At 39.3% G+C, this 25,110-nt stretch overlaps 2 protein-coding genes and 1 non-coding gene across 4 annotated transcripts; 1 reads left to right on the top strand and 2 right to left on the bottom strand.

Annotated features, from left to right (window-relative positions):
• Positions 1–233: 233 nt before the first annotated feature.
• On the bottom strand, positions 234–4,539 carry LOC114500378 (olfactory receptor 51E2). 2 transcript variants are annotated; one of them, XM_036028922.1, is made up of 2 exons: positions 4,246–4,539; positions 234–1,495 (listed from the first exon to the last, which is right to left on the bottom strand). In XM_036028922.1, exon 2 carries the CDS (start codon positions 1,443–1,445, stop codon positions 492–494), a length of 954 nt encoding a protein of 317 aa, XP_035884815.1. In that variant the 5' UTR covers positions 1,446–1,495; positions 4,246–4,539; the 3' UTR covers positions 234–491. The 2 variants fall into 2 exon arrangements, with proteins under 2 accessions (XP_035884815.1, XP_028372851.1); XM_028517050.2 differs by lacking the exon at positions 4,246–4,539 and adding an exon at positions 3,821–4,087.
• A 3,569-nt stretch (positions 4,540–8,108) lies between these two features.
• Positions 8,109–9,290, bottom strand: LOC114500454 (olfactory receptor 51F2-like). Its single transcript, XM_028517153.2, has one exon. The coding sequence runs from the start codon at positions 9,260–9,262 to the stop codon at positions 8,318–8,320; it is 945 nt and encodes a 314-aa protein (XP_028372954.1). The 5' UTR covers positions 9,263–9,290; the 3' UTR covers positions 8,109–8,317.
• Positions 9,291–18,001: 8,711 nt separating this feature from the next.
• On the top strand, positions 18,002–18,165 carry LOC114501235. Its single transcript, XR_003684985.1, has one exon. It is a non-coding gene; the product is annotated as a U1 spliceosomal RNA (small nuclear RNA).
• Positions 18,166–25,110: the final 6,945 nt, after the last annotated feature.

Below are 25,110 nucleotides of genomic sequence, written 5' to 3'. Positions count from 1 at the left end.
ATCTCTGTACCACACTGACAGAAGAAGTGTTATTCTGGACCACACATTAAATATTTTGTGACATGTAATCACAAAACAAAGCTAATAATGTTTTAAGTAAATTTATGATTTTGTGTTGGGCTGTATTCACAGCCATCCTGGGCTCCATGTAGCCCATGGACTGCAGGTTGGACACTCCTGTTTTAAAGCGAATTGCACTTTTTGTCACTCTAAAATGCAATTTAAAATATTTTTTAAAATATTTTTGAGGATCAGTAGATTTTCTAATTATTATTTTTTAAATATAATACAGATATCAGTAATGTTTTGATCTATGGAAGGAAATCATAATATTTCCTTAAATATCACTCTGAGCTGAGGCAGAATTTAGAGGTCTTACCAGACAAAACCACTGACATTTATATAAGCAACTGAAATTAAGCGAACATTAGTAAGTCATTATATCAAGCCATTAAGGATAAGGGGAAATGTAGTGGTAAGGGTCACCTGCATCACACAGTCTGAAGATTCTTGTCACAGCTGATCTTGAACATAGCCAGAACCCGAGTTCTGATCTGTTTGGTTTTGGCACCATAGATGATGGGATTTATCACAGGAGGCACAAGTAGGTAGACATCACCCATGAGAACATGCACAATGAGAGGAAGGCTGTTTCCAAAACGGTGCACCACTGAGAGGCCAATGAGAGGCACATAGAAGGCCAATACCACACTGATGTGTGACACACAGTTTCCAAAGGCCTTGGCCCGCTCTGACTTGGAGGGCAGTTGTAGAATTGTTCGTATAATCAGAAAATAGGACAAGGTGATGAACAGGACATCCATGCCCATAACCAGCAGAATGGCAGTAAGACCATAGACCACATTGGGCAATGTGTCTGTGGAGGCCAACTTCATCACATCCTGGTGTACACAATAGGAATGTGAGAGCACATTGGAGCGGCAGAAGGCCAGCCGCTTGATGAGCAGAGGCAGTGGGATGAAAAAGAGAGATCCACGGACCACAGCCACCATGCCAATCTGGGCTGTTACAGTATTGTTGAGCACTGCAGCATGGCGTAATGGGTGGCAGATGGCTACATAACGGTCAAAGGCCATGGCCAGCAGGATGGTGGACTCAATGGCTGAGAGAGCATGAATGAAGAACATCTGGGCAATGCAGGCATCAAAGGTAATCTCCCGGGAATCAAACCAGAAGAGGGCGAGGATCTTGGGCATGATGGATGTGGACAAGGCCAGGTCAATGGCTGCCAGCATGCAGAGAAAGAGGTACATGGGAGCGTGCAGGCTGCGCTCCATCCTTATGATAAAGACCACGATGCAGTTTCCAAATACTGCCATGACATACATTGAAAGCAGGGGGAAGCCCATCCAAAAATGGGCTTCTTCTAGTCCTGGGATACCAATAAGCACAAAGGTGGCATGTGTGAAGTTGCAGGAACTCATAGTTGGCACAGAGAAGGGGGCACTGGAGAAGGTCAGGTCACACTGGCAGCCTGGTAGGACATGGAGCACAATCAGAGAGGCCAGAGCTGGAAACCTGGGGACTGAATGCACTTTAGCTCTCCTCTTATTCTCTCCTCCTTCTTCCAAGCCATTTAGTCCCACATAAGATATGAAGCCGTCTTCCAAAGGGGAAAGTGACAGCTCACATTCATTTACTGATCACTATTCTCAAGGCTCATTTACATATTTAAAAGATAACCTGGGAAGAACAATGCTTATCCAACAATGTATCCTTCTCAAGTTCCCTAGGACTCCTTCTTCTGGCCCATACCTTCATTGCCTGGATACTGGGTGGTTCTTTACTCAGGTAGGTATTAAGAGATACCTTATTAGGAACTGTTTCAAGATAAAGCTGTGTCCTCTCCTCTCCTCTCCTCTCCTCTCCTCTCCTCTCCTCTCCTCTCCTCTCCTCTCCCTCCATCTTTTCTCTTCCTTTCCTTCAATTATTCATTCCTTTCATAAGCATTGGCTTATATGACTTACTATGTACAAAGTTATTTGCTGGATGCTATTGATACAGAGGTGAAAGACACCTTCTACCCTTCAGATGCCCTGCCTAGGTTGGAAGACAGTTAAGTAACAAAATTATTAGAGGTTTGGGATGAGTATTAGCATAAGGTGTGCATTTAATGCATGGGCAGGGGAGAGACGTGATCAGAGAAACCTTCCTGAGTAAGAAGATTTTTCTGTTCAGTGTTGAAACATGAATAGAACTCAGACAGAGAAGGGGATAAAAGGCATATTAAGCCATTGAGGGTTTTTTTTTCCTTCAGATTTTTAAGATTCCAGGTCCCCAGATCTAAGGTCAGTGGTTGTTGGGGTGGGGTGGGGTGGGGGGGAAGAAACACAGCAGCATTTTTTGAATTAAAAGGAAAAATACAAAGCCAAAAAGACCAAAAATGAATCTACTAAGAAAAAAATGAAACATCTGGGGTCATTGAATGAAAGGCAGTAGCTCTGTCCTATGACTTCCCTGAAGACAAAGGTGCTGACAGGCTGTGTGGCCTCCAGCAGGTCCTAGCTGTCTGGCAGGGTCCCTGTGAAGGCTCTTCTCTCTGCTCCTGGCTGATGAGTTCCTACACATCTGAGAGCTGCCTCTAAGGCCACTTTCATTGCCTCAAAGAGAACTGGGACTGGGTCCAGATACTCCTAGAGCTTTGTCTTTCCTGGAATGTTGACCAGCAAGTCATTCATATTAGGGCAGACATTTGCTGTTTGGAAACCCACTGTTGTTCTGCCCTACCACCTCCCCAAGCCTAAACACATGTGCTCTGACTTCTTTAAATGTTTTCCCTACTAGGCTCCCTAGTGCCCTGGTTTTTACAGCTAATTTTCTCTAAAGAGCCAAGGCCTTGTTTTCAAGAAGAGCCTCTGAATCTTGGGAATAAAGTCTGCAGGAATCTTTATTAGTGGTATTCAGGTTAACCTTTTCATCTCCTTAAGATTCTTTTTTGCTCCTAACCTGGGTCCTTACTGCAACTGTGGGATGCTCTCCCATTTGGCCTTAGTGGAGAGTTTGGAAAACAGTGGTCTTAAAATAAATATGATAATATGGGAACTAAAAGATTTGACTTCATTGTGGATAAGCCAGGAAGAACAGATCCAGGGCTTGAGGGTTATAAAATTCATACTTCTGACCACTATTTGCTTTTCTCCATCCTCAGAACTTATACAAAGGCATAATACTACACTCCTTGATAAGTACAGATCCCAACTTTGGACCCTAACTACTGTCAGAGAATAAAAAGCCCTTTTCAGAAGCAGATAATTGCAGCCTTCAGTGAGATAAAATGTAGCTTATATATTGTATCCTCCCAACCATCTATGTATTTATCATAGGTAACTTGGGGAAAGAGATTCAGAAATCAAAAAAAATCAGGCTGAAAAGTATGTGGTAATGCTAAGATAGCTTTCCTGGAGGGAGGCCAGATCACTGGACCTCTGTGTCCAAGAGAAATGGGAGCTGGGTGAAGAAAAGGGTAGGCATGGAAGGTAGAAAGGGGAGCACAGTAACATATCCTCCCTTTCCAGAGGCCTCCTGCCCATGGTTCTGCATGCAGCATTCACAGATTCAAGGGTCTCTGTTGGCCACAGAGTCAGGCACTGTCCTGACCCCTCTCTTCACAGGGCATCTTTTTTGCCTTGCTGGTAGCAGTCTAAGATTTGGGCCATCATCTTGTTTTCCCAGTTACCTATTCCAGAACACCTCATGTCTCCCTCTCATGTTGCCTGGCCTTCTGCCTAACATGACCCCTGACTAGACTCAATTTCCACTTCTCTTTGTGTCCAAATGTGGCTGTTGTATTCATACTCACTTGTCTTACTGGATAGTCAGCTAATGCTGTGGGACACTCCTTCTTGTTCTATGAAGGTGTAAGTGGCACACAAGGGCTTCCCTTGCCCTGCCATAAGGCAGTTTGTGGGGTCTTCAAATTCCCTTAGGATAGTAGGATTTGGGCTTCCTAAAACCAGAAGATGGAGTCCCTTGAAAATGGTGCAGTCTTACCAAGAGGGAACAGCTAGAGCTGGCTCGCACCTTCCGGCATCGGCTTATTCATAATGCTGCCCAGGAGGCCCATGGGAACAGGCTGGGGGAGTGAGGCTCCAGGGATGTGGTAGATGGTACAATATCTCTAAGTTCTTTTATGTGTCATTCCCACAGGGTTCACACTGTTTCTGTCTCTGGGGGAAGGGGAAATCACCAAGGGCCCATTGCTTCTGCCATTACTCCCACACTTACAGATACAGGGCTCTCGACAATCTGTCTCCCTGTTGCAGGTGACTCAAACTCCCACAGTCAGCCACAGTCAGTGCTTTTCTTCATTAGTCACTTGGCCAAACACAATAGCCAAGGCACATTTATTAGTTTTGTCCTTGGACCCTAGAAGTTCAAATCCTCTTTAAAAACCAAGATGTGTACAAAAAAATGTAGTCTTGTCATTCAAAGGGTGGGCATGCACTTCTTCAGCTTTTCTTTTTCCATCTTTTCTTTCAGTTGATGAAACAGACCTCAATGTATGGAAGCCACTCTTTATTGCACCTGTGTTATAGAGAAAGGTTAGATGAGATTAAAACTAATTGTGTTAGGTCACATAGTTAGTGATAATATCAGTTGGAGAATCAATTTTTCTATTTATTCATTCACATCCAACATTTACTTATCAAGGGCTCATAGTGTAAAAAGAAAAAATAGACAGCCTCCCTCCAAAAAATAAAAACCTCTCATCTTTATGGAGTATACATTCCAGTGACAGGGACAGACAATAAATGGAGTTAATATGAAAAACCAAATAGGATGTTAAGTAGTCTTAAGGATAAAAAAATAAAGGGGAGATGGGAATCAATAATTATCAAGGGGGCAGCTGAAATTTTAAATGAAGTAGCCAGGGAAGGCCTTACAAAAGGGAGACATTTGAGGAGAAGACTGAAGGGAGGGAGAAATATATATATGGAGATATTTGAGAAAGGCCATTTCAGGAAGAAGATACAGAAATTACAATTAAGGTTCTAGAAAGGGAGTATATCTGAGAGTTTAGAGCAATAAGGAGACCAGGTGTGCAGATGGACAAGGGGGATAATAGTAAGGAGACGAAATTATAGAGGTGATGGGGAGTTTAGTCATATAGGCCCTTACAGGACTTACAGGACATTAAGGGGTTTCACTTAGACTCTGGGTTCAAGTAGCTACAACAGTGGTAATGTGTCTATTATTGCCCTGGCTTTCAGGAAAGTCTCCAGTTCATTGGGAACTTGCCCACCTTAGTCAGAACATGATATTTACTCTGCTAATCACCCATTTCTGAAGCTTCCAAATTAGTCACTCTTCAGGAATGTAAGTTTATAAGTTTCAAAGATTGTTAGGCTCTGTAGCTGTTCACACATTAGTGTGTGGGGGTGAGGTGGGAGAGAAACACCTATAGAGGTAGTGTGAACATCTTGGCTGTCTGGGTCTTGAGTCTGAAGTTCTTTCTTCTCCTTTCCATTGTTAGGACTCTGAGTACCCCCACCCTTTTCTCTCTAGCCCACATCACTCTTTCTCTTTCTCTCTTTGCTCTCTCCATACTCCATCATATATTGTGTGTTGAAACAGGCACCCAGCATGTAATTCCACATCTTCTGAACTTTTTCACTTATATATAACAGTGAATAAAATATATGCCTGGTCCTGAGAAGTGGGCACAGAGTCTATTGGGGAGAGATGGTTACAGTAGGTTCTGAAGAGGGCTGTCATGAATGAGAAAAAAGCACAGGTGCTGCAGGAGCACCTGGGAAGGACACCAGACAGACTTCAGAAGTCAGAAGAAAAGTCTCTGAAGAAAATTCAAACTCTAAGTCAGAAGAAGGGAGAGAGTGAAGGTACTACAAGTGGAAGTAACAGCTTGTCAAAGGCTTGAAAGTGGGATAGAGTGATCAGGGTTAAGGAGATGCTAGTTGTCTGGAGCACCACATAGAGGGGAAGTAATAAGGCTTGAGAGGGAAACAGAGCCAGCTCATCAGAGATATTCTTCTTCTTACTACATGTAAACCCTGTTTTGATATCTAGAAGACAGAATAAATAAAACCAAGGACTTATACTCAATGATTTTACCTTGTAATGAGAAACAAGAAGAGAAATAAACAAATATGTAACATGCTGGGGGTTAAAAGTGCTAGAAACTGAAAACAAGGTGGATAGGGAAAAGAGTGAATGCAGATAGGAACTGAGGGGGAGAGGTGTTGCTATTTTTTATAATGTCAAGGGCCCTGTAATAAGATGATGCTTAAGCAGAAACCTTCATAAAGTGAGATAGTAAATCATGTGGGTGCCTGGGGGGAAACATTTTAGGTAGAAAGAACAGAAGATGTGAAGTCTGATGTTGAAGCATGCTTGGTGAGTATAAGGAAATATTCGGTGGTTAGGGTGGGCAGGTGTAGGAGAGTGGATGAAGGGAAGAGTAGTTGGAGATGAAGTTGAGTTGGGGGAAAGGAGCCAGGTATAAGATATAATGTCTGAATTTTCCCTGGGCAAGACAGGAGGCTACAGGAACATGTTTAACAGAGGAAGTGACACGATTTGTCTTGTGGGTTTGTGTTGTTTCCTGGTGAAGGAAGATCCGCAAGAGAGTATCATATTCAGTTCGAAGATGACGATGGATTGGAGCATGGGGATAGCAGTAGAGGTGGTAGAAAGTTGGATTTCAGGCACTGATATCTCAAATATCTGGAAGAAAGAGTTATCAGCATTTGCCCATAAGTTGGCTGTGGAATGGGAGAGACATGCACCATGGCTCCAAGTGTTCTCTCTCAGAAAATTAAAAGCAGATTTTCTGAGCTTTGGGAGACTGTGATTGACTATGTTTTTGTTTTGATGTGAGTACAGGGGCATAATGAATATAACATGATTACTGGACAGTCAGGTGGAAATACTGATACATAGGCAGTTAGATATGAATCTGGAGTATAAATATTAGCTTGGGATGTGTCAGCATATAGATGGTATTTAAAGCCATAAAGCCAAATGAGATGACCAAAATGGAAATACAACAAAGGAAATTAGCAGGTCTGAGAACACAATCCTGGCACATTTCAGCATGCAAAGGTCAAGGAGATGAAGATTATGATAATTGAGACTAAAATATTATTGATGTATATACTGAGAATTTTGACACCATCCTTATTATTAAATAGTAATATAGTCACTTAATGAGTTCCCTGTAGATGTGGCTTCTACTTTTTTGTTGGATCTAAGACCAGTGATAGGGCCCACATTGAGTGATTCCGATGTGTCTTTGAAGTATGTGCTTTAAAAATCTGAGACTTAATGGATATATCCAACTTGAAAATAACTTGCTGGATTAAGCAGTTATATGAAATATATGCCACAGATGAAAAGATTTCTAAGTAAATGACACAAATTATAATTCATTTGAAATCTATAGTCATTTTTCAGTTTCTGTTAGGGCAGAAAATTGATGGAGGTTTGAGACATACTCTAGAATATAGTTAGTTGGGAGAGAACAGGTAGATAGATATACACTTGTGAGATTTAAATATTTGTTTGGACTTTTCAAACCTCCATAATTTGGTTGAAAATTTCTAGAGGAAAGAATTGTATAATTATATACATACATCATTATGTATATACACATACATATATAGGTATAGTTAGTTATATATGTATATAATTGCTAGTGCTATACATGTATATTAATTGTATAGTAATTATATGTGTAGTTTACAGTATAGGCAGCAATATACCACGAAGTTAAGAGTGTGAGGGACCCTGGAGTCAGTATGCATGGATGTGAAATATGGCTTTGCGGCTTACCAGCTGTTTAAGCATGCTATTTAGCATTTTGTGTTTCAGTTTTCTCATTGATGTTAGAAGTAGCTACTGTATAATGTTCTTTGAGTATAAGATGTGTGAATAGATGTAAAAAACACTTAGAACCATTACTGGTCAAAGGAATTGGTAAATGTTAGTTAAAATTATTATTACAGTGAGGAAATACTACCTAATTCTCATACAACATGATTTTTTGTTCATAATGTGTTATTCTAATTGCTTTGAAATGGATAAAGTAAAAAGAGAAAGGCTATTGGCAGGATTACCAACAGTTTAGAATGGTGATGGGGATAACACCTTTTAGGCTGTTTATCCCTTCCATTCTTCTGTCTCTGTCTCCACGTTTTTAAAATAGAGTCAAACTAGCTGATATCCTACATATAACCCAATCTTAATTTTAAATTTTTGATCACTTGGTTTTAATAATAACTAGTTCTGTTTTTTAATAACAAGGCCTGATGTAGGCTGCCTCTAGAATTCTGTGAGTCTATGTGTCTTTGGGATGGAGAATTTTTATCACAGCTCTACGTATCTGTTTGGTCTTCACACTGTAGATGATGGGGTTCATTACAGGGGGGATCAACAGGTAGTTGTTAGCAATCATAGTATGTACATAGGGTGGGGCATGTTTTCCAAACCTGTGAACAAAGGATAGACTGATCAATGGAATGTAGAAAATAGCAACAGCCCCAACGTGGGAGATACATGTGCTGAAGGCTTTCTTCCTCTCCTCTGGGGATGCGATGCTGAGGACAGTTTTAATGATCAAAACATAAGAGAGGAGGATGAGGATTGAGTCTAGCCCAACAGTAGAGATCATGGCTGTCAACCCAACTGCGCTATTGATCCTGGTGTCCGTGCAGGAGAGCTTCATCACATCTGGGTGGAAGCAGTAGGAGTGGTGCAGCACATGGCTGTGGCAGTAGGACAGTCTTTTAAGAAGGGCTACCATTGGTGTCAGCGTTAGTGTCCCCCTGATGACAATGGACACTCCAATTTGAGCTATTCTGGAGTCAGTTAAAATGGTGGCATACCTGAGAGGATTAGAGATGGCTACAAAACCATCAAAGGCCATAGCCAACAGCACTGAAGATTCCATGACAGTGAAGAGTTTAATAAAGAACATCTGTGACAAGCAGGCATTAAAGCTGATCTTCCTGGCATTGAACCAGAATATACCCAACATGGTGACTAGGGTGGATATGGACAAGCCGAGGTCAGTGGTGGACAGCATGGAGAGGAAATAGTACATGGGTTCATGGAGGCTGGGCTGAGTGACAATGGCAAAGAGAATCAGGCTGTTTCCTGAGAGGGCAGTTAGATAGAGGAAGCAGAAGGGAATGGAGATCCAGGTGTGGAAGGCTTCCAGCCCAGGAACGCCAGTTAGCAGGAAAATGATGGAAGAGGATGTGGTATTCTGGAAGTTGGACATGCTGAATTATAAGTACAGAATTCCAAGGTGAAACACTGGAATGGTGAAAAAACTGCATTAAAAATCTAGTTTCAAATAATTTTATTGAACCCCAAACCAACCAAAGATGAATATTTATATGCTACACAAATATGAATGACTCATTTAAATTGATAAAAGAATTGTAAGTTTTTAACTGCTATAGTAGGCACCATTAATTTATTTTTTATTTTATAGTTTTGCATTTATGTCAGCCCACAATTTTTCTTCCCCGGGGCCCTTTGCTTGTAGCTATGTTTATTCTATGCGACCTTTGCTTTCATTCCTTTAGTCAGAGATGACTGGACTAAATAAAGACATTTTATCCAAGGCTGACTGATCATATTTCATTCTTCCTGGAATGTTTAAATTGTGATGAAGAGGTTGCACGTTGGTTTTCCTGTATAGTTGGCTTCAGAGAAAAAGACATTGGGGCTATGGAAGAGCAATAATACTACATCAGCCAGAAGTATAGAAAGCAGAGAATCTCAAGACAATTTCGGAAACCAGAAAATAGTGAGAAAGAGATACTGGTTTATAATACAAGTAACATCTTACATTGTGGTAAATGGCTTAGGACCAGTGCAGTCACATGCAGCTTACTACAGTATCTAACCTTCACAGTGGCAGTTAGATTGCAGGAGCTGGCATCATGTTTGAGAGAGATGGACAGTCAGAACAGACTTACCACCGTAGGGACAGAGGCCTCTGCCCCCATTTGACATAATGTGCTGCCACATTCAGATATATTTCTCTCTTCAGTCTGCTTGAAGACGAGTTGTTTCCAGAACAGATTTTCTCCATTTTGTGAAGACATACTTTCCAAGAGATACCTAATACGATATTACTGTTTTGCTTTGAGGGGAAAGATATAACCTGACGGCAAATGTCTTCTGGCTTTTTTCATTGAGCAGAGAATTCAAACTAGATATATGGGTATGTATGAGTTGGAAGAGGGGACTGGGGAAATCAGAGGGGGCCTCTCTTGTGGCTGGAGAGAGGGCTCAATCATTGGGAAGCAGCCAGCATTAAGATCACTGTTGCTTGGGGAAACCCAAGAGTTTTCAGCACACACAAGTTCACCAGATAAAGTGCCACCTCAAGGATTCCCTAAAAAATACATTAGTTTAAAAATTGGGAAATTTTGAATTGAAAATTAGAGAAAACAAAAACATTAAGTTACATGAGTTAAGTAAGTGAACTATAACGTAAATTCTAAAGTTTAGGGTTACAAGAGTGTCCTCAGGGAACCAGTGAAGTTACTGCCAGGAATGCTTCAGCCAACCTCATAATGAAAATAAGAGTTAACAGGAAGGGGGCATGCACTAAGAGAGGGAACATCTTTTTGACACTTCCAGTGACTATTTATTAAATGTCATGAATACTGTTGACTTCATACAGAAATCAAGCCTTGCCCAACTGGTATGCATTTCACAATAAGCTGTGAAAGTTTAACAGGCTAACAAGTTCTATTGACACTTTTCATAAATAGGCTGACTTCTGAAAAAACATTTTTAGTAACTATACTTAGCTTTGAAGAAACTATGTATCGAGCAGAAGGACAAACTAAAACTGTAGTTATTAAATAAATGATACATAGGATAGTTTTAAATAGTCAGTGCACCTCTCATTTTCCACATGTTTTTGTCCTGTTTATTTACTATTATTGATTTAAAGAGCCTGGGACTCAGTCTTTGAAGTCAACTCCTGGAGTTAGAGGGAGGTAGAGTAATCATGAAACAGGGAATTCTTTAATTCTATGTACAAAAGGATCTGGGTATTTAGAGATGGTTAGTTAGAAAAATCAGTGCTTGAAAGAATTCTATGTTTTGTCTAAGTTGAGAGGTATTCCCAGGCTTTTAGAAAAGCATATGTAAAAATTATTGTGGCAGAATGAACTTGTAATATTTGTGCTTGGCTCTTGCCTTATGTTCTCAGAGACATTTGCTGAGCACCTACTTTGTGCAGAGTAGAAAGTATGACATAACATGAAGAAAACTCCCCTTAAAAATTTATAATGAAGTGAAGGAGAAGGAATAGCACTATTTCTAAATAACTCCAACATCTAATATCCAATGATGAATAATAAAAATGGTTGCGAGAGTACAGAGGGCCTTCGCATGTGTTGATTAACTCTGGCTATCACTATGATTTTCATGATGTTTATGATAATACACACAATGAGTGAGTTGGAATTTTGATCACTGAGTTTTAGGTAATTTATGAGATCAGTTGTTGGGAACCACCCTGACTGGTATCAGAAGCTGAAACCCTCGCCTAGGCTAAGGCTAAGGGAATGCCCTTGGAACTGTAAGCCAGCAAGGAGACAAAAGCTTATCTCCCTGGCAGGAATGCTGCTTCTGCTGCTTTATTCATAACTGAACCCCAAAAAGCTTGGTCGGTTAGCCAAAGACGGGTAAGATTCCCCAAGGGGGGAACGACCTAAGACAGGCACGATCACTTTGGGAGGTCCCCCAAAAGAAGGACCTAGGGGGCTGCAGCAAAAGGGGGTGATGGACCCTCGCTCCTCGGCTTTGACATAGCCTGGGTTCTCATTGTGTGGGAGAAAATCTCATTTCTTGGTTGCCTTAGTTACTGTGCTCCACCTAAGCCTCAAACAATGACAGGGTGGTGCAGCTCTGTGCTGAAAGGGGCGGATTCCGCGGGTGATCAGGCTTAAGAAAGAATATGTAAATTACTGTGAAACCTTCTTTGTTTAGAATGCTCTCAGTTGAATGAGAAGGGTCCAAGGAGGAAGTTAGTTTGTTCCTCAAAGTCTTACAGCTCTTTTACCCCGACTCAAAATAGAACCTCAGACTTCCTTGTTTTCTATAGTTCCTTACTTCCCCCTAATAAGTACTGTACTTTACCTGAATTATTATGCAAAATGAGCCCAATAAAAACAGGTATGGACTGTAAATCAGCGCGCTCCCCACTAGGGGGGGTGGCCATTTCGTTCCTACCTCCCCACAGAAACTAGTTTGTCTCTGTGCATGTTCTTTTCTTGCATGTTTTTTGACGAGCCATCCACAGCGTTCCGTCATCACTGCTGGCCCGTGACCCACTCAACAATCAGTTATTTTTTTAAAAATTACTAGCTGAAGAATCTCTCACTCATTCTAACTTGTTCATGGTTCCCTTTACATTATTTCATTAATTCAAACAATTTACTCCTTTCTTATTGCATTCGTTTTGTCAGATTTCCCCTTCCATTTCTGGCTTGGAGCTCAGAAGAAAAATGCAGAGTTGAGGTTGAAATGATCTGCATTGAGCCTGGCAGAAGAGAATGCCTTCAAATTCAGCTCCCTCCTTTCTATATCTTCCTCACCTGCTCCTCATTTATGCTGGACTCAGACACAGGGGATTCCTTATTCCTTTTCACAGTCAGTAACTCCACACAAGCTCCTGATCATCTACCATAAACATTTACTTCGTTTCAGTATTCAACCGAGAGCTCACACTGTGTATAGTGTCAACACTAAGCATATGAAGCAAGTGAAACAACAGTGGTTTGGTGCCTGAGAAAATCAGAGAGGTTGCCAGGACTTTTTCTTTTTAAAGCCCAAACCCTTATTTTTAATAAGAACTGGTGACTTATGGAAATGAGAAATGAAAAAGGGCAAGTTTTGAATACTTACTACATGCTGGGCACTGTAATAGTTACATGTCAGAGGATATGTAACTCTACCATTGCTTGTAGAGTGTACAAAACATGATGTTTCTAAGCAATAAGACAGAAATATTGTGGAGTGACAGATACAGAGAGTGTGTGTATGCAAGAATGTGTCTGTAAGTCTTCAAGAATTATTATTTCCAAGAAATCTTAACAGTACATAAAATATAACTGTGTAAAGTTTTGATGAATAGCTAAAACTGGAACTGCCTTTGACCCAGTAATTCCACTATTAAGATTATATTCTAAGAACCCTGAAACACCAATCCAAAAGAACCCATGCACCCCTATGTTCATAGTAGCACAATTTACAATAGCCAAGTGCTCCATGCAACCTAAGTGCCCATCAGTAAATGAGTGGATCAATTAACTGTGGTACATTTACACAGTGGAATTCTATGCAGCAAAAAGAAGGAATTCCTAGCTTTTGTTACAGCATGGCTAGAACTGGAAAGCATTATGCTAAGTGAAATAATCCAGGCAGTGAAAAACAAATACCATATGATCTCACCTTAAGTGGAACTCAATCAACAACAACAACAAAAAAAACAAGCAAGCAGAATATAACCAGAGCCATTGAAATTAAGAACAAACTAACAGTGACCAGAGAGAAGGTGGGAGGAAAATAATGGGGGGGGGGGGAGGGGGAAGGGTTTTCAGGTACAAAAAGTAAAGGACACATGGAGAAAACCAAGGTGGGGGGTGGGATCAAGGGAGAGAGGTGGTGATGGCTGAGTGGAGGGGGAGTGGTGAGGGGAAAATACAGACAACTGTACTTGAACAGCAATAAAATAAAGAAAATGAAACCCCCCCAAAGGTTTTGAGGAATACAGTGAGTTCATGAGGATGAAAAGCAGGAGAGAGCATTTTTGACATAAAGACATGAGCAGAGACTGAGTGAAACAAGAAAATACAAGAGAATTGCTATGTTGGACACTTATGTGTGAAGCTGGAGGACTCAGGGAGGCCAGGAAATGAAACTCTTGCATTCCAGGGAAGAATAAGGAACTTAGATTGCAAATAAGGAATTTAGTTGCAAAGCATCAAGAAACAGCCATTTTCAAATATTTTATGAGTAAATGAACAAATTCTCTGTCTCTTCTAATTTAACTACAGCAAATTTTCTTTTCTTTTTAGTATCTTATTTTGTACCACTGGCTTTTGTTTAGCATTCTACAATATTCGGATTTTATCCCAACCTAAACAAATGAAAGCTTTCCACACTTTTCTGTAGATGTTTTCAACACACACCTAATTTAACCAAGATATATCAACTATATATTATGATTGGCCATTGTGCTTAGTCAGTGAGGGTGGTAAGACATAAACCCCGTATCTCTCTCCGTTTCATGCCATATATTTTATGACAAAAATGTTCTTTGGACAATCTGTTTTTGTTTATTTTTCTTTCACCTTCACTAACAGTCTGGAGTCTTTCTCCAATGACTCAAAGAAAATTCTCCAACTGATGTCACTAATGACTCTCTAAATACCAAATCTAAAAGTTTATTTTCAGGTTTGTTTTTCTCCCCTTCCTCTCATTTTTTCCCCATGTTTCCCACTTCCCCTTTGAAACTTTTTCCTTCCTTACCTTCAGTGACAGTTATTCTGTGGGTTTCCCCTGTCCCCATTTACCAAACAATATTTTTGTTCTGTGTCTCCAAATTATGGTATTCTTTTGGAGTCTTTCTCCCCCAACTCCCAAGAAGTCCCTCTTCTTTTCTTGCTATCTGAGATCCTACACTCTCCTTGGAATATCTTAGTTATTTCCATGGCATTAAATAGCATTTATATCAAGATGACTTGCAATACTGAAATCTAATTGTGGACTCTTCTGAGTTCTATACTTCCAAGTTGATAGAATTTTTAAAGCTGTGGCAAGGTTTTAAACTTGAAGGCAGTACCAAATCGTGGAACTACAGCGAGGAGATCACATCAACAATTTAGAAAAAGTAATTCACAGCAGGAGAACAAATCAAAGGTAGTGATGGGTGCTGGTGAATAAAAGGTGAAAAAATTTTATCTCCTCTTGAGGGACATCTTCACTCACAATCCCTCAGATAACCCAACCTCAGTGTGAGTCAAATCCAGTGTGTTTCTTTCCCCATTCCAACCTCACTCCCTCGCCTTTGCTTTATTTATTAGTAAATGACATCAAACTCTAGCAAATCATCTAATTAGTATTACCATCCTCACACACACAGATGTCGTATCCACCCATTCTTTTCCCCCTCTCTCATCACCTATATACAAATATTAATTGCATTTTGTCTTGATTCTACTTGTGAAATGTCAAAAATTAGAACATCAGGTAGTCCACATATGAAGTCAAAGTAAGAGCAATATAGTTAGTAGTGAGTATTTGAAGGTGTATTTCATGCATTTTCTCACACTGGATATTTCATTGTATTTTCTTACATTGAAGGAATGTTACTGTTTATATCAAAGAATAAAGGGGAACTAATGGGTACAATTAGGAGGAAGTACTAAAATTCCCCTGAGCTACTCTTTTGCATTGCCATCATCCTCAAACCTGTTTAATTCATCCACTCCAATCCATACACAACCTTCCTTTTCTCTTGTGAGAAATGACCTATAGTCTTTCAACTAATTTTCTTGTCCACTTAGATCAAAATGATTCTCTTCGTCGTTGCACTGTTGTGAGCTGTAGCTTGTGTTTATGTCTTTAACTGATGAAGTAGATCATATGTCATTATCACTATTGTCCAAGCCATTGTCAAAGTGTGTGACTGACCATGGTGTGGATCCTTGCACAGACACTAACTAGTTTTGAGACTTTGTACAACAATGCTAATAAAAATATTAAACATAACAATAATAGCTGCCACTGATTGGAACTTGTTCCATGACTATTACTGTGCTGAGCATGTTACAAACATATAATTTTAATTCTTAGTACAATATCATGTGGCAAGTGGCATTATTAAATTCACTTTAAATTCTCTTTTCTGCTAAAGAGGCTGAGTATCCGAGAGATTATGAAACATATACAGGGTCACACACAACTAGGGAATGTCTGAGCTGAGATTCCAAACCCAGTTCTTCTTAATTCCAAGGCTTATGGTTTTAAGAACTATTTCACTTGCAAGTAATATAAACTGTTTTTGATCCAGTTTCATCATCTATGGGGTAGAATATGCCTAATACAGTACCTGGCATGCAGTAGGTATTCAAATTGGCATTTTTATCACTTTTATTAAGAAACATTGAGCTTAGAAATGAGGTTTTAAGCCTCTGATAACCTCTTTGGTTTTTTCAAGCACCAAACCACTAAACACCATAAATATATTAGTACAATGATGAAGTCATTTGATTAATGAACAACCAACTATCCAACCTATACCAGACAGAACAAAATATAGATTTCCTGAGAATAAATAATTCTACAAATTCTTCCATCCACCTCAGTCTACCACCTCATTCTCTAACCTGATTTTGTACAGCGTGAGAAAATTCTGTCCTGTGCATAAGAAACCTCAGTTCATCCAGAGTCAAGTGTTTTCATCGAACAAAACAGATTTACTTACAGAGCCCATACAGCAGGACAGTCTGTTGTTCTTAGGCTGACTTAGAAGGCTGAGGAGGCTGTAGGTTTCAGGGGAGATCCAAGCTTATGAGGGGACTTGTTCCAGCCTCATAGAGACAGTGACAGAGCTGAGAGACCAGTTCCTGCTGGTGGTGTAACTTGTGTCTCCAGTGTCTGGGTGTTCCCAGATTTCTTTTTCCATCATACTAGTCTTTTTATATCTGTTCCATTATGTAATTAGTTACTGTGGCAAAGTGTTTTATAGGCTGATATGTATTTTATTGTCCTTGTGCCCTTTTATGGAAGGGTTCTTTGTAAAAACAGTTTTGAGATATGATTCATATACCTTAAAATTCACCCACTTAAAGTACAATTCAATAGGTCTTTGTAAATTCTCAGACTTTTGCAATAGCATAATCACCATCTAATCTTAGAAAATTCTCATCATTCCCAGAAACCTCATGCCAACTCTAAAAGCCACTCTGAGGAGGAATTTTTAAGATCAAATTTTATACCAGACTGCTAAAAGCCATCTGCTTTTGCAAATGTAAATTAGACTTTACCCCATAAATGCTTTAGCATCTATTGTTACTCACAGCAGTCATATTTCATTAGCCTGCCTGGGCTTCCTAGTATCCTCTCTTTGCAAGCAGAAGAAACAACTGACTCATCCTCACATGTATCTAGTACATGTTCATAAGAGTGCCTATATATTCTAAACATCATGCTAAGTGCTGAGGATTTAAAAAAGAATACAATGTAATTCTTACTGTCCAGGGTCTCCCAGTTTAGCCTAGAAAACAGATTAACCAGTAGTCATCAATGTTGACAAACATTGATAAGGTCATCTTTGAGGTGTGAACTAAGTACTTGATGAATATACTAAGCAAATCTCAGTCCACAAGTTAGGTGTGCAGAAATAAAGTTTTACTTTTTCATAATTCAATCTATTTTCTATTTTAGAATTCTAGCCGACTAGATGGAAAAAAAGTAATCTCAATAATTTGGGGTTTTTCCCACTTGTGTTCAGATATTGAGGGTGGTACCTTATATCACAGAATTTGGGTTGGTGGGTGATGGATCTGGCCAGTAATGTCATCAGACGGGAAGTGACTACTGCCCTCTTTAGTCTCTAGTAAACTGTCCCCACAGATGTAGCTTTACAGCCCCTTTAGATGCTCAGATATCCCTTTTATTTCTGGATCATGCTGAGCATAAATGTCATTCTTGATTTCTGTCTCCTACACTCTGCATACAAACCTGCAAATTCTGCCAATATCTTTGAAAATATTACCAGAATTTAATACTCCCCATCACCTCCAAACATCCCAAGGCACAAGTATCTCCCACTTGGGTAATTTCAGCATTTTCTTAACTATTCTCCCTGCATCCGGGCTTATCTCTCTCCACCACCCAGTCTGTCTTACCACAGTAAATTTAGGCCAAATGCATTGGCCTAAAATATTTTATTCTTTATCATGTAAAAAAAATAATAACAATAATACCTATCTTGCAGGGGAGACACCATGATCATGAAGATGGATTTCCCAATGTGAGGCTTATCCATTGCTCTCTGGGTGTGCTGAGCCCTGCTCATTTCCCCAAATGTGGGGAACTTGACTGCATAATTTGTTGTAGTGGGGGCTGTGTTCATGCTCTCTCCTTGAAAAAAAACCCCAAACACTATTTTGTTATGCATTGTATGTCTTAAGATTTTATATCAATTGTTTGTGGTAGACAAAATAATGACCAGGGAAGATATCTGTGTCCCAATGCCTGGAACCTGTGAATATGCTCCCTTTATGTGGCAGAAGGAAGTTTGCAGATATGATTCAAGTTGAAGACCCAGATGGGGACATTATCCTGGGTTATCTGGGTGGGCCTAGTCTAAGCATGTGAGTTCTTAAAAATAGAGAACTGGAAAGATGGCACTATGAGAAGAGGTTGCTCCACTGTTGTTGGCTTTGAAGATGACAGAAGGAGACCACAAGCCAAGACATGTGGCTAGCAACTAGAAGGAGAAAACAGGAGAGTTTTGATTCTTTCCCAGGCCCTATGGAAAGGAATGCAGCCCTGCTGATGCCTTGGTTTTAGCTCTGTGAGACTCACTTCAGACTTCTAACCCACAAAACTGGAAGATAATAAATTTGGTAGAAGAATCTATTATTACTTTGATTTATGCTGTTACCAAGGATTAAATGGTTTAAGTAATTACTTAGGTTTTTCAGTTAATAAGTGGCACAACCAATATTCAAACCTTGGGATATTTGGAGACCCTTTTGATTTTTAAAGTTCATTTCTTAGAGAATCGTCATACAACTATTCTTCTTCCACTAATTCCAGTTCAAGTCATTCTAAACTCTGTAGCACACATGCATGTTGTGTGCCAGACGAGATGTTAACACGTTGTCACTTGTGTAAGCTTATATTTGACATATGAAAGTTTGTTCTGTTGTGTGTGCTTATAATGAACTCCTCGAGACTTTTGAAAACATTTTCTCTACCAGGCTGGGAAACTTCTAGGGCAGTGACTCAATTCCCATTAGTCTCAGAAATGACTTAGAAGGGATCATATTTATATTTATCCTGGCCAAAAGAATGTGATTTTTTTTTCTCAGAGCAATAGTACTGCAGGAATATCACGTGGAACTGGTGTGCACACTGGAATGGTGCTGACTCACACTGGTACACATGCTTTCAAAGCAGGGCTCTTCTCACCAACCTACTCTCCATCCAGCCCAGCAAAAGAGTCTTCTTTTTGGTAATTTGATTCAACCTTCTAAAGTCTGAGCAAAATGTCCCTCAATAAAATTACACAGCAACAGGAATGTGCAGTTGTCAATACCAATACCATTCATTCAACCATGGAAACATACCAGTCTGTGACATCATTTGCCTTCATATTCATGCTTTCCAAACTTGTTAGTCCAAAGAGAAAGAGCAGAACTAGAAACAAGAAAATTGTGCCATAGGGACTTGCAATGTTATTTGTTATCAATGTTTTACAGAAAACTGTGCCATAGGGACTTGCAATGTTATTTATTATCAATGTTTTACAGAAAACTGTGCCATAGGGACTTGTAATGTTACTTATTATCAATATTTTACAGAAAACTGTGCCATAGGGACTTGCAATGTTATTTATTATCAATATTTTACTACAGTAAATAGTGAAATATTTTTTCCTGTCAAATCAACACATTTTTTTAAAAACTTAATACACAGTATTGTGTTTCTGTATTATAGTGGACTAAGCAGTATTTTATAATGTTTGTGTGAACTTTCTGGAGGTGAATTTTCCAGTATATTGCCTCAATATACCTATAATATTCTATTTCTAAAAATTCATCCTAAGCAATTTATCAGAGATACAGGCTATGTTTTATAGAAGGAAACATCAATTACAGCATTATTCACAGTAGTTAAAACTATAGGTAACAAAAATTCTCAGTGACATAAAAATAAAATGTTATATCCAGTCATAAAATGCTGTACAACCTTTAAAATTCATGCATGTAGCAGTTTATATGGACGGTCATGCTGAATCAGGAAGTGGAAAAGCAGAAATCAGGGCTAAGAGTCTTACAACACAATGCATAGTGCAAGTTCTGAAAGAAACAGAAAGTCTGAGACATGAGCAAGAGCCCTGAGGCATATCAGGTAATCTAGAGTTAATGTACTAAAATTGTAGAAATAAATCTAAAGCAAGCAAACAATAATAACAAAAAATGGTCACTGCATTAATGATTGTTCTGTTTAGGCCACTATTTATAAAAAATATCAGGGTCCTACAACTTCTACTGACCCTCCATGGTCTGATGAAAGTCTCATTTTCCTCTCCTCCTGGATCCAGCCTTGTCAAATTATGAGCAGTTCTACCCTGTTGGTTTGGCCAACACCGACCATTCAATTTCAGGGGACAAAGAAATACAGCTCATTCTTACCTCTCTCATTTAACTTCTCTGGTTATTCTTATCATTCCTATTTATCTAATTCCTCTCTGCTCCTACTACATCTTGTAATGCTCCCATCAACATTCTTTATTCATTATTCATTATTACAAAAATATTGCATGCATACCACATATCTGTTATTAAACAAGATCTGAGGTTAAAACAGTGAATGCAATAGACATTGCCCCAGGTATACAAAGTCTAGGGGAGGACATAGTTAAGTATATGAGAAATTACAATACTGTGTCATAGTTACTCTAAAATGGAAATTAGTAGACATCTTTGCTATTGAAAGACTAGTAGCATAAGTGTGCTTGTTAGAATGCTTGCTGGAAATGCAATATATTAGATGTATTGAATCATATTCTGCATTTTTGAAAGATACCTAAGGGACTCTTGTGACAATTATGTTTGGGAAGAATTCATATAGATCATCACATAAGTGTTGGGATAACCTAGCCCCAGGTGGTCAAGGGAAGCTAATGAAATATAGTTGCTGAAAGGAGATCTAAGTAAATACAAAATAACAACTAATTAAGCATACTTCTTGGCATAAAGAACTGTGCCAAGAATTACATTGCCTTGCAAAGATCTGCTATATAGAAACAAATGGTGAGAAACTATTTCCAGGGGAGCTAGGGAGGAGGGGAGGAGAGTAGAGGGTACTGTGAACAGACTGTTAGAAGGTCAAGAAAATGTTTTAGGCACAGGCAGCCACTGTGGTGTTATATCCCATAAGCAAACTCAGCACCATATTGGGAAACCATGGAGCAGGGCAAGTGAAAACAAACACAAAAAAACAAAACAAAGAGCAAAATTTAAAAACCCCACAATATTCAATTTACATTAATGTAGCTTCAATTTGAAATCAGAAAACTTAGGAAAAAACAATTTCAATTGTTATACAAAAGTAAATTTTATGTCAGTAAAATGTCTTTTGAGTTACCTTTGGGGCAGAACCAAGGAATCAATAAACGCCTTAGTACTACCACAATGAACAGATTGAGACAAAGCTCAGAGGTGAGCAAAGCATGCCATATTCAGAGAACAGAAGGTAAGTTCAGTAGGGTTGAAGCAGAGAAGGTGGAAAGACAGTGCTCTCAGGATAGTGCCAGAGGGGCTGCAAGGCCAGATTCCTCAGGGAACTAGGAAGCAAAAGATCAGAAACAGAGAAGTCCGAATCAGATCTGTCTTCTTGTAACAGTTGCCTTATCTATCAGAAGTGTGAACTTGAAGGTGGAGACTACACCTTTACATCTCATGTCTGGAGTGCAGTATGTGACACCTACTTGGCACTAAATGAAAGTTTATTAAACTGCTATATTAATGAAAAACCATAATAGTTGTGACAAATAATAATACATTTTGAAGGTGTGCAGAATGTACTATGCTAAGACTTTTCCATAAATTAATATTGGGTCATTTTATTTATTATATAAAATAAATCTGTGAACTAGATATAATTATTTTCCCATTGTAAAAAGTGAAGAAATTAACACAAGGTCACACATTAAGTGACGAAGCAGTTGGACCCTGGCTGTCTGGTTCCAAATACTATGAGTGTAACCAATGCTATGTCAGCTCTAATTGGGTGAGTGAATGCACGGAAAATGTTCAAAATATTCAGGGCCTGGGACAAGCCAACTAGAAAACACTTAGCCATTCATTATGCCTCTTGTCTCTGTTTCCACTGACTATTAGGCCTGGAGTGGTGAATGATTTAAATCCCTTGGGTTTGCTCTGGAAAAGAGTCTGAGGTTCTGCTAACTGCACCATTACCTGCAGCCCTGCTCAGGGACCAGCCCTATTCAGACTGGAGTCCTCAGCATGAGCAGCAACATTTTCACATTTGCATCTCTGTAACAGCCTGGGCATCTCCTTTGCTTTTGTATCTTGGGAGCTTCCATATGAATTGCAATTTTTCCCACTGAGTCTCATACATTTCATGGCAAAGTCATTCCAGGCTATGCAAAAGTGTCCCCCATTCCGAAAAGGGCTTTCTGGGGGAAAGGCTGTTTCTATTTATCCAGAAGCTATATAAAAACAGTGGTATATTTTGTTAGGTTCTTGATGAATTTCTGGAAAGGAATGTGTCTTTCCAGACTCTCCCAGGGATCTAGAATCTTTTTTTTTTTTTAAAGATTTTATTTATTTATTTTTAGGGAGGGAAGGAAGGGGGGGAGAGAGAGAGAGAGAGGGAGAAACAGAGAGAGAGAGAGACATCAATGTGCGGTTGCTAGGGGTTATGGCCTGCAACCCAGGAATGTACCCTGGCTGGGAATTGAACCTGGGACACTTTGGTTCCCAGCCCGTGCTCAATCCACTGAGCTACGCCAGCCAGGGCTTAGAATCTTTTAAAAGGAGAAAAAAATTAAACAGAACAATTAAGGTGTCTGCTCTACAGCAATGCTAGTGCAAATAATTACATCACCCCCTGCCCCCTTTCCATATAGCAGATCCTTGCTAGGCAACATAAATCTTGGCACAGCTTTGTATGCCAAGAAGTATGTTTAATTAGTTATTATTCTTAAAACTTAACAACATTCTCAGTTCACCACTAATTTTGAAGGCTATATTAATAGGCAAAGGCTAAAAGCCATTTATGAGTTTCCACTGCTTTGGCATAAACTCTGTTCAACATGCTTAATTGTCTCCACCACAGAGGTAAATGTACTGGTTTTAGTGTTAGGCCATCTATCAGAACAGCCTAGTGCCTTGGTAAACTTTTGATGGATACATAAGAGATTGAAACAGTTCTGTAGTTTTCTTTAATCACTTTAAAAATAGACTTTATTCTTTAAAGATGTTTTATGTTCACAGAAAATTGAGTGAAAAGTGTGTACATTGACCATACATCACCTGCCCCCCACACATACATAGCCTCCCCCATTGTCCATATCGCCCACCAGCGTGGTTCATGTTACAACTGATGAACCTACATTGGTCCATCACCATTATTCAAAGTCCATAGTTTACTTCAGAGCTCACTCTTGGTCTTGTGCATTACATGGGTATAGACAAATGTACAATGACATATATCCACCATTATAGTATCATACACATTGTTCTCCCTGCCCTAAAAAATCCCCAGTGCTCCATTTATTAAATCCAACTTTCCTCCAGCCCCTAGCAACTGCTGATCTTTTTACTGTCTCCATAGTTTTGCATTTTCCAGAATGTCATATAGTTGGAATTACATGGCTTCTTTCACTTAGCAACATGCATTTAAGATTATTCATGTATTTTCGTAATTGATGGCTAATTTCTCTTTAGTGCAGGAAACATTTTATTGTCTGGATGTATAAAAGTTTATTTATTCATTAACCTACTGAAAAATATATAGGGTCTGGCACCAATAACATCAGAAAACTTTTTATTATAAAATCTTTCATTACTCCAAAATCTTTTATTATAAAATCCTAAGTATGTAATTCTGTAACATAACAATATCATATCAAGCATCACCCTATGGCATTTTAAGAAAGATGTTCAAATTAAAACTATAAATTATTACCCTTGTATTAGTACCCTACCGACCTCACTCAAGCAGGTGTTATTTCTATCGGACCCTGAATTGGTTGCTTTGAAGTTTTGGCAGTTATGGACAAAGCTGCTGTAAACACCCATGTGCAATTTTTGTGTAGACACAAGTTTTCAACTTGTGTGGGTGTATAGTAAGAAGTGAATTGCTGGACTGTGTGGTCAGAGTGTGATTAGTTTTGTAAGGAACCACCAAACTTTCTTCCAAAGTGGCTATACCATTGTACATTTCCACCAGCAATGAATGAGAGTTTCTGTTGCTCCCCATCCTCACCAGCATTTGGTACTCTTAGTGCTCTGGATTTTGGCCATTCCAGTAGGTTTGTAGTGGTATCTCACTGTTGCTTTAATTTGCATTTTCTCATGACATGTAATGTGGAACATGTTTTTATATGCTTATTGCTTCCATTTAAGTTAACCTTTGTTATGTCAGTGCATAGTTAGTAACAACCCCCAAGATATCCATAATGCCCAGGAAAGGCCTTGGGCTCTGCAGCACGTAATATTGCACTAGTCTCAGTGAATATAGTTACTCAGAAACTGCTTTGTCATCTGGGTCCTATGCCTTATGAACGCTGTACTAATGGCAAATGATGGGAGCAAACTCATCATTTGATGAGAGATTCCCATCTCATGATCACATGAATGATGGGAGATTCATTAATGCCACTTATCTCTTATTTTGCACTATTCAAAGCTTTGGCTTATAGCTGTTCAGAGGATTAGCAGGGCACAGCCCTGTTCTAGAGTTCTCTCCTAGGAATTTGTTTCTAGTGGGTAAATGCCTCTCACCAGGAAGCTTCTGGGCTCTTTATAAAGGCTGTCTTTCTCAAATCTGATAGCTCTCCATTCCAGAGAACTCCCTACGAGTTCTCCTGGCAAAAGGGAATATCTTTGGAGATGGTTTCAGGGGCCAAGACTGATGAGAGACTGTTTCCCCAGCCTTAGCACCTTTCCCTCTGGCTTTAAAAGACTCTCTACTATTGTCTGAGAGGACTCTTCAAAAGCAGGGTGCAGGATCAAATGAACTTCCTTTCCAGATCCAGGAATTCTTCTTTGTATGAGGTCAGTATTTTAGTACATTGAAGCATTTTCTGAACATCTTTAAAGAAAATTG

This window comes from Phyllostomus discolor, chromosome 6, assembly GCF_004126475.2.
Source record: "Phyllostomus discolor isolate MPI-MPIP mPhyDis1 chromosome 6, mPhyDis1.pri.v3, whole genome shotgun sequence".
Lineage (NCBI taxonomy): Eukaryota > Metazoa > Chordata > Mammalia > Chiroptera > Phyllostomidae > Phyllostomus > Phyllostomus discolor.
Note: the sequence above shows the minus strand (reverse complement) of the source record. Positions and strands in the feature narration are given on the sequence as shown.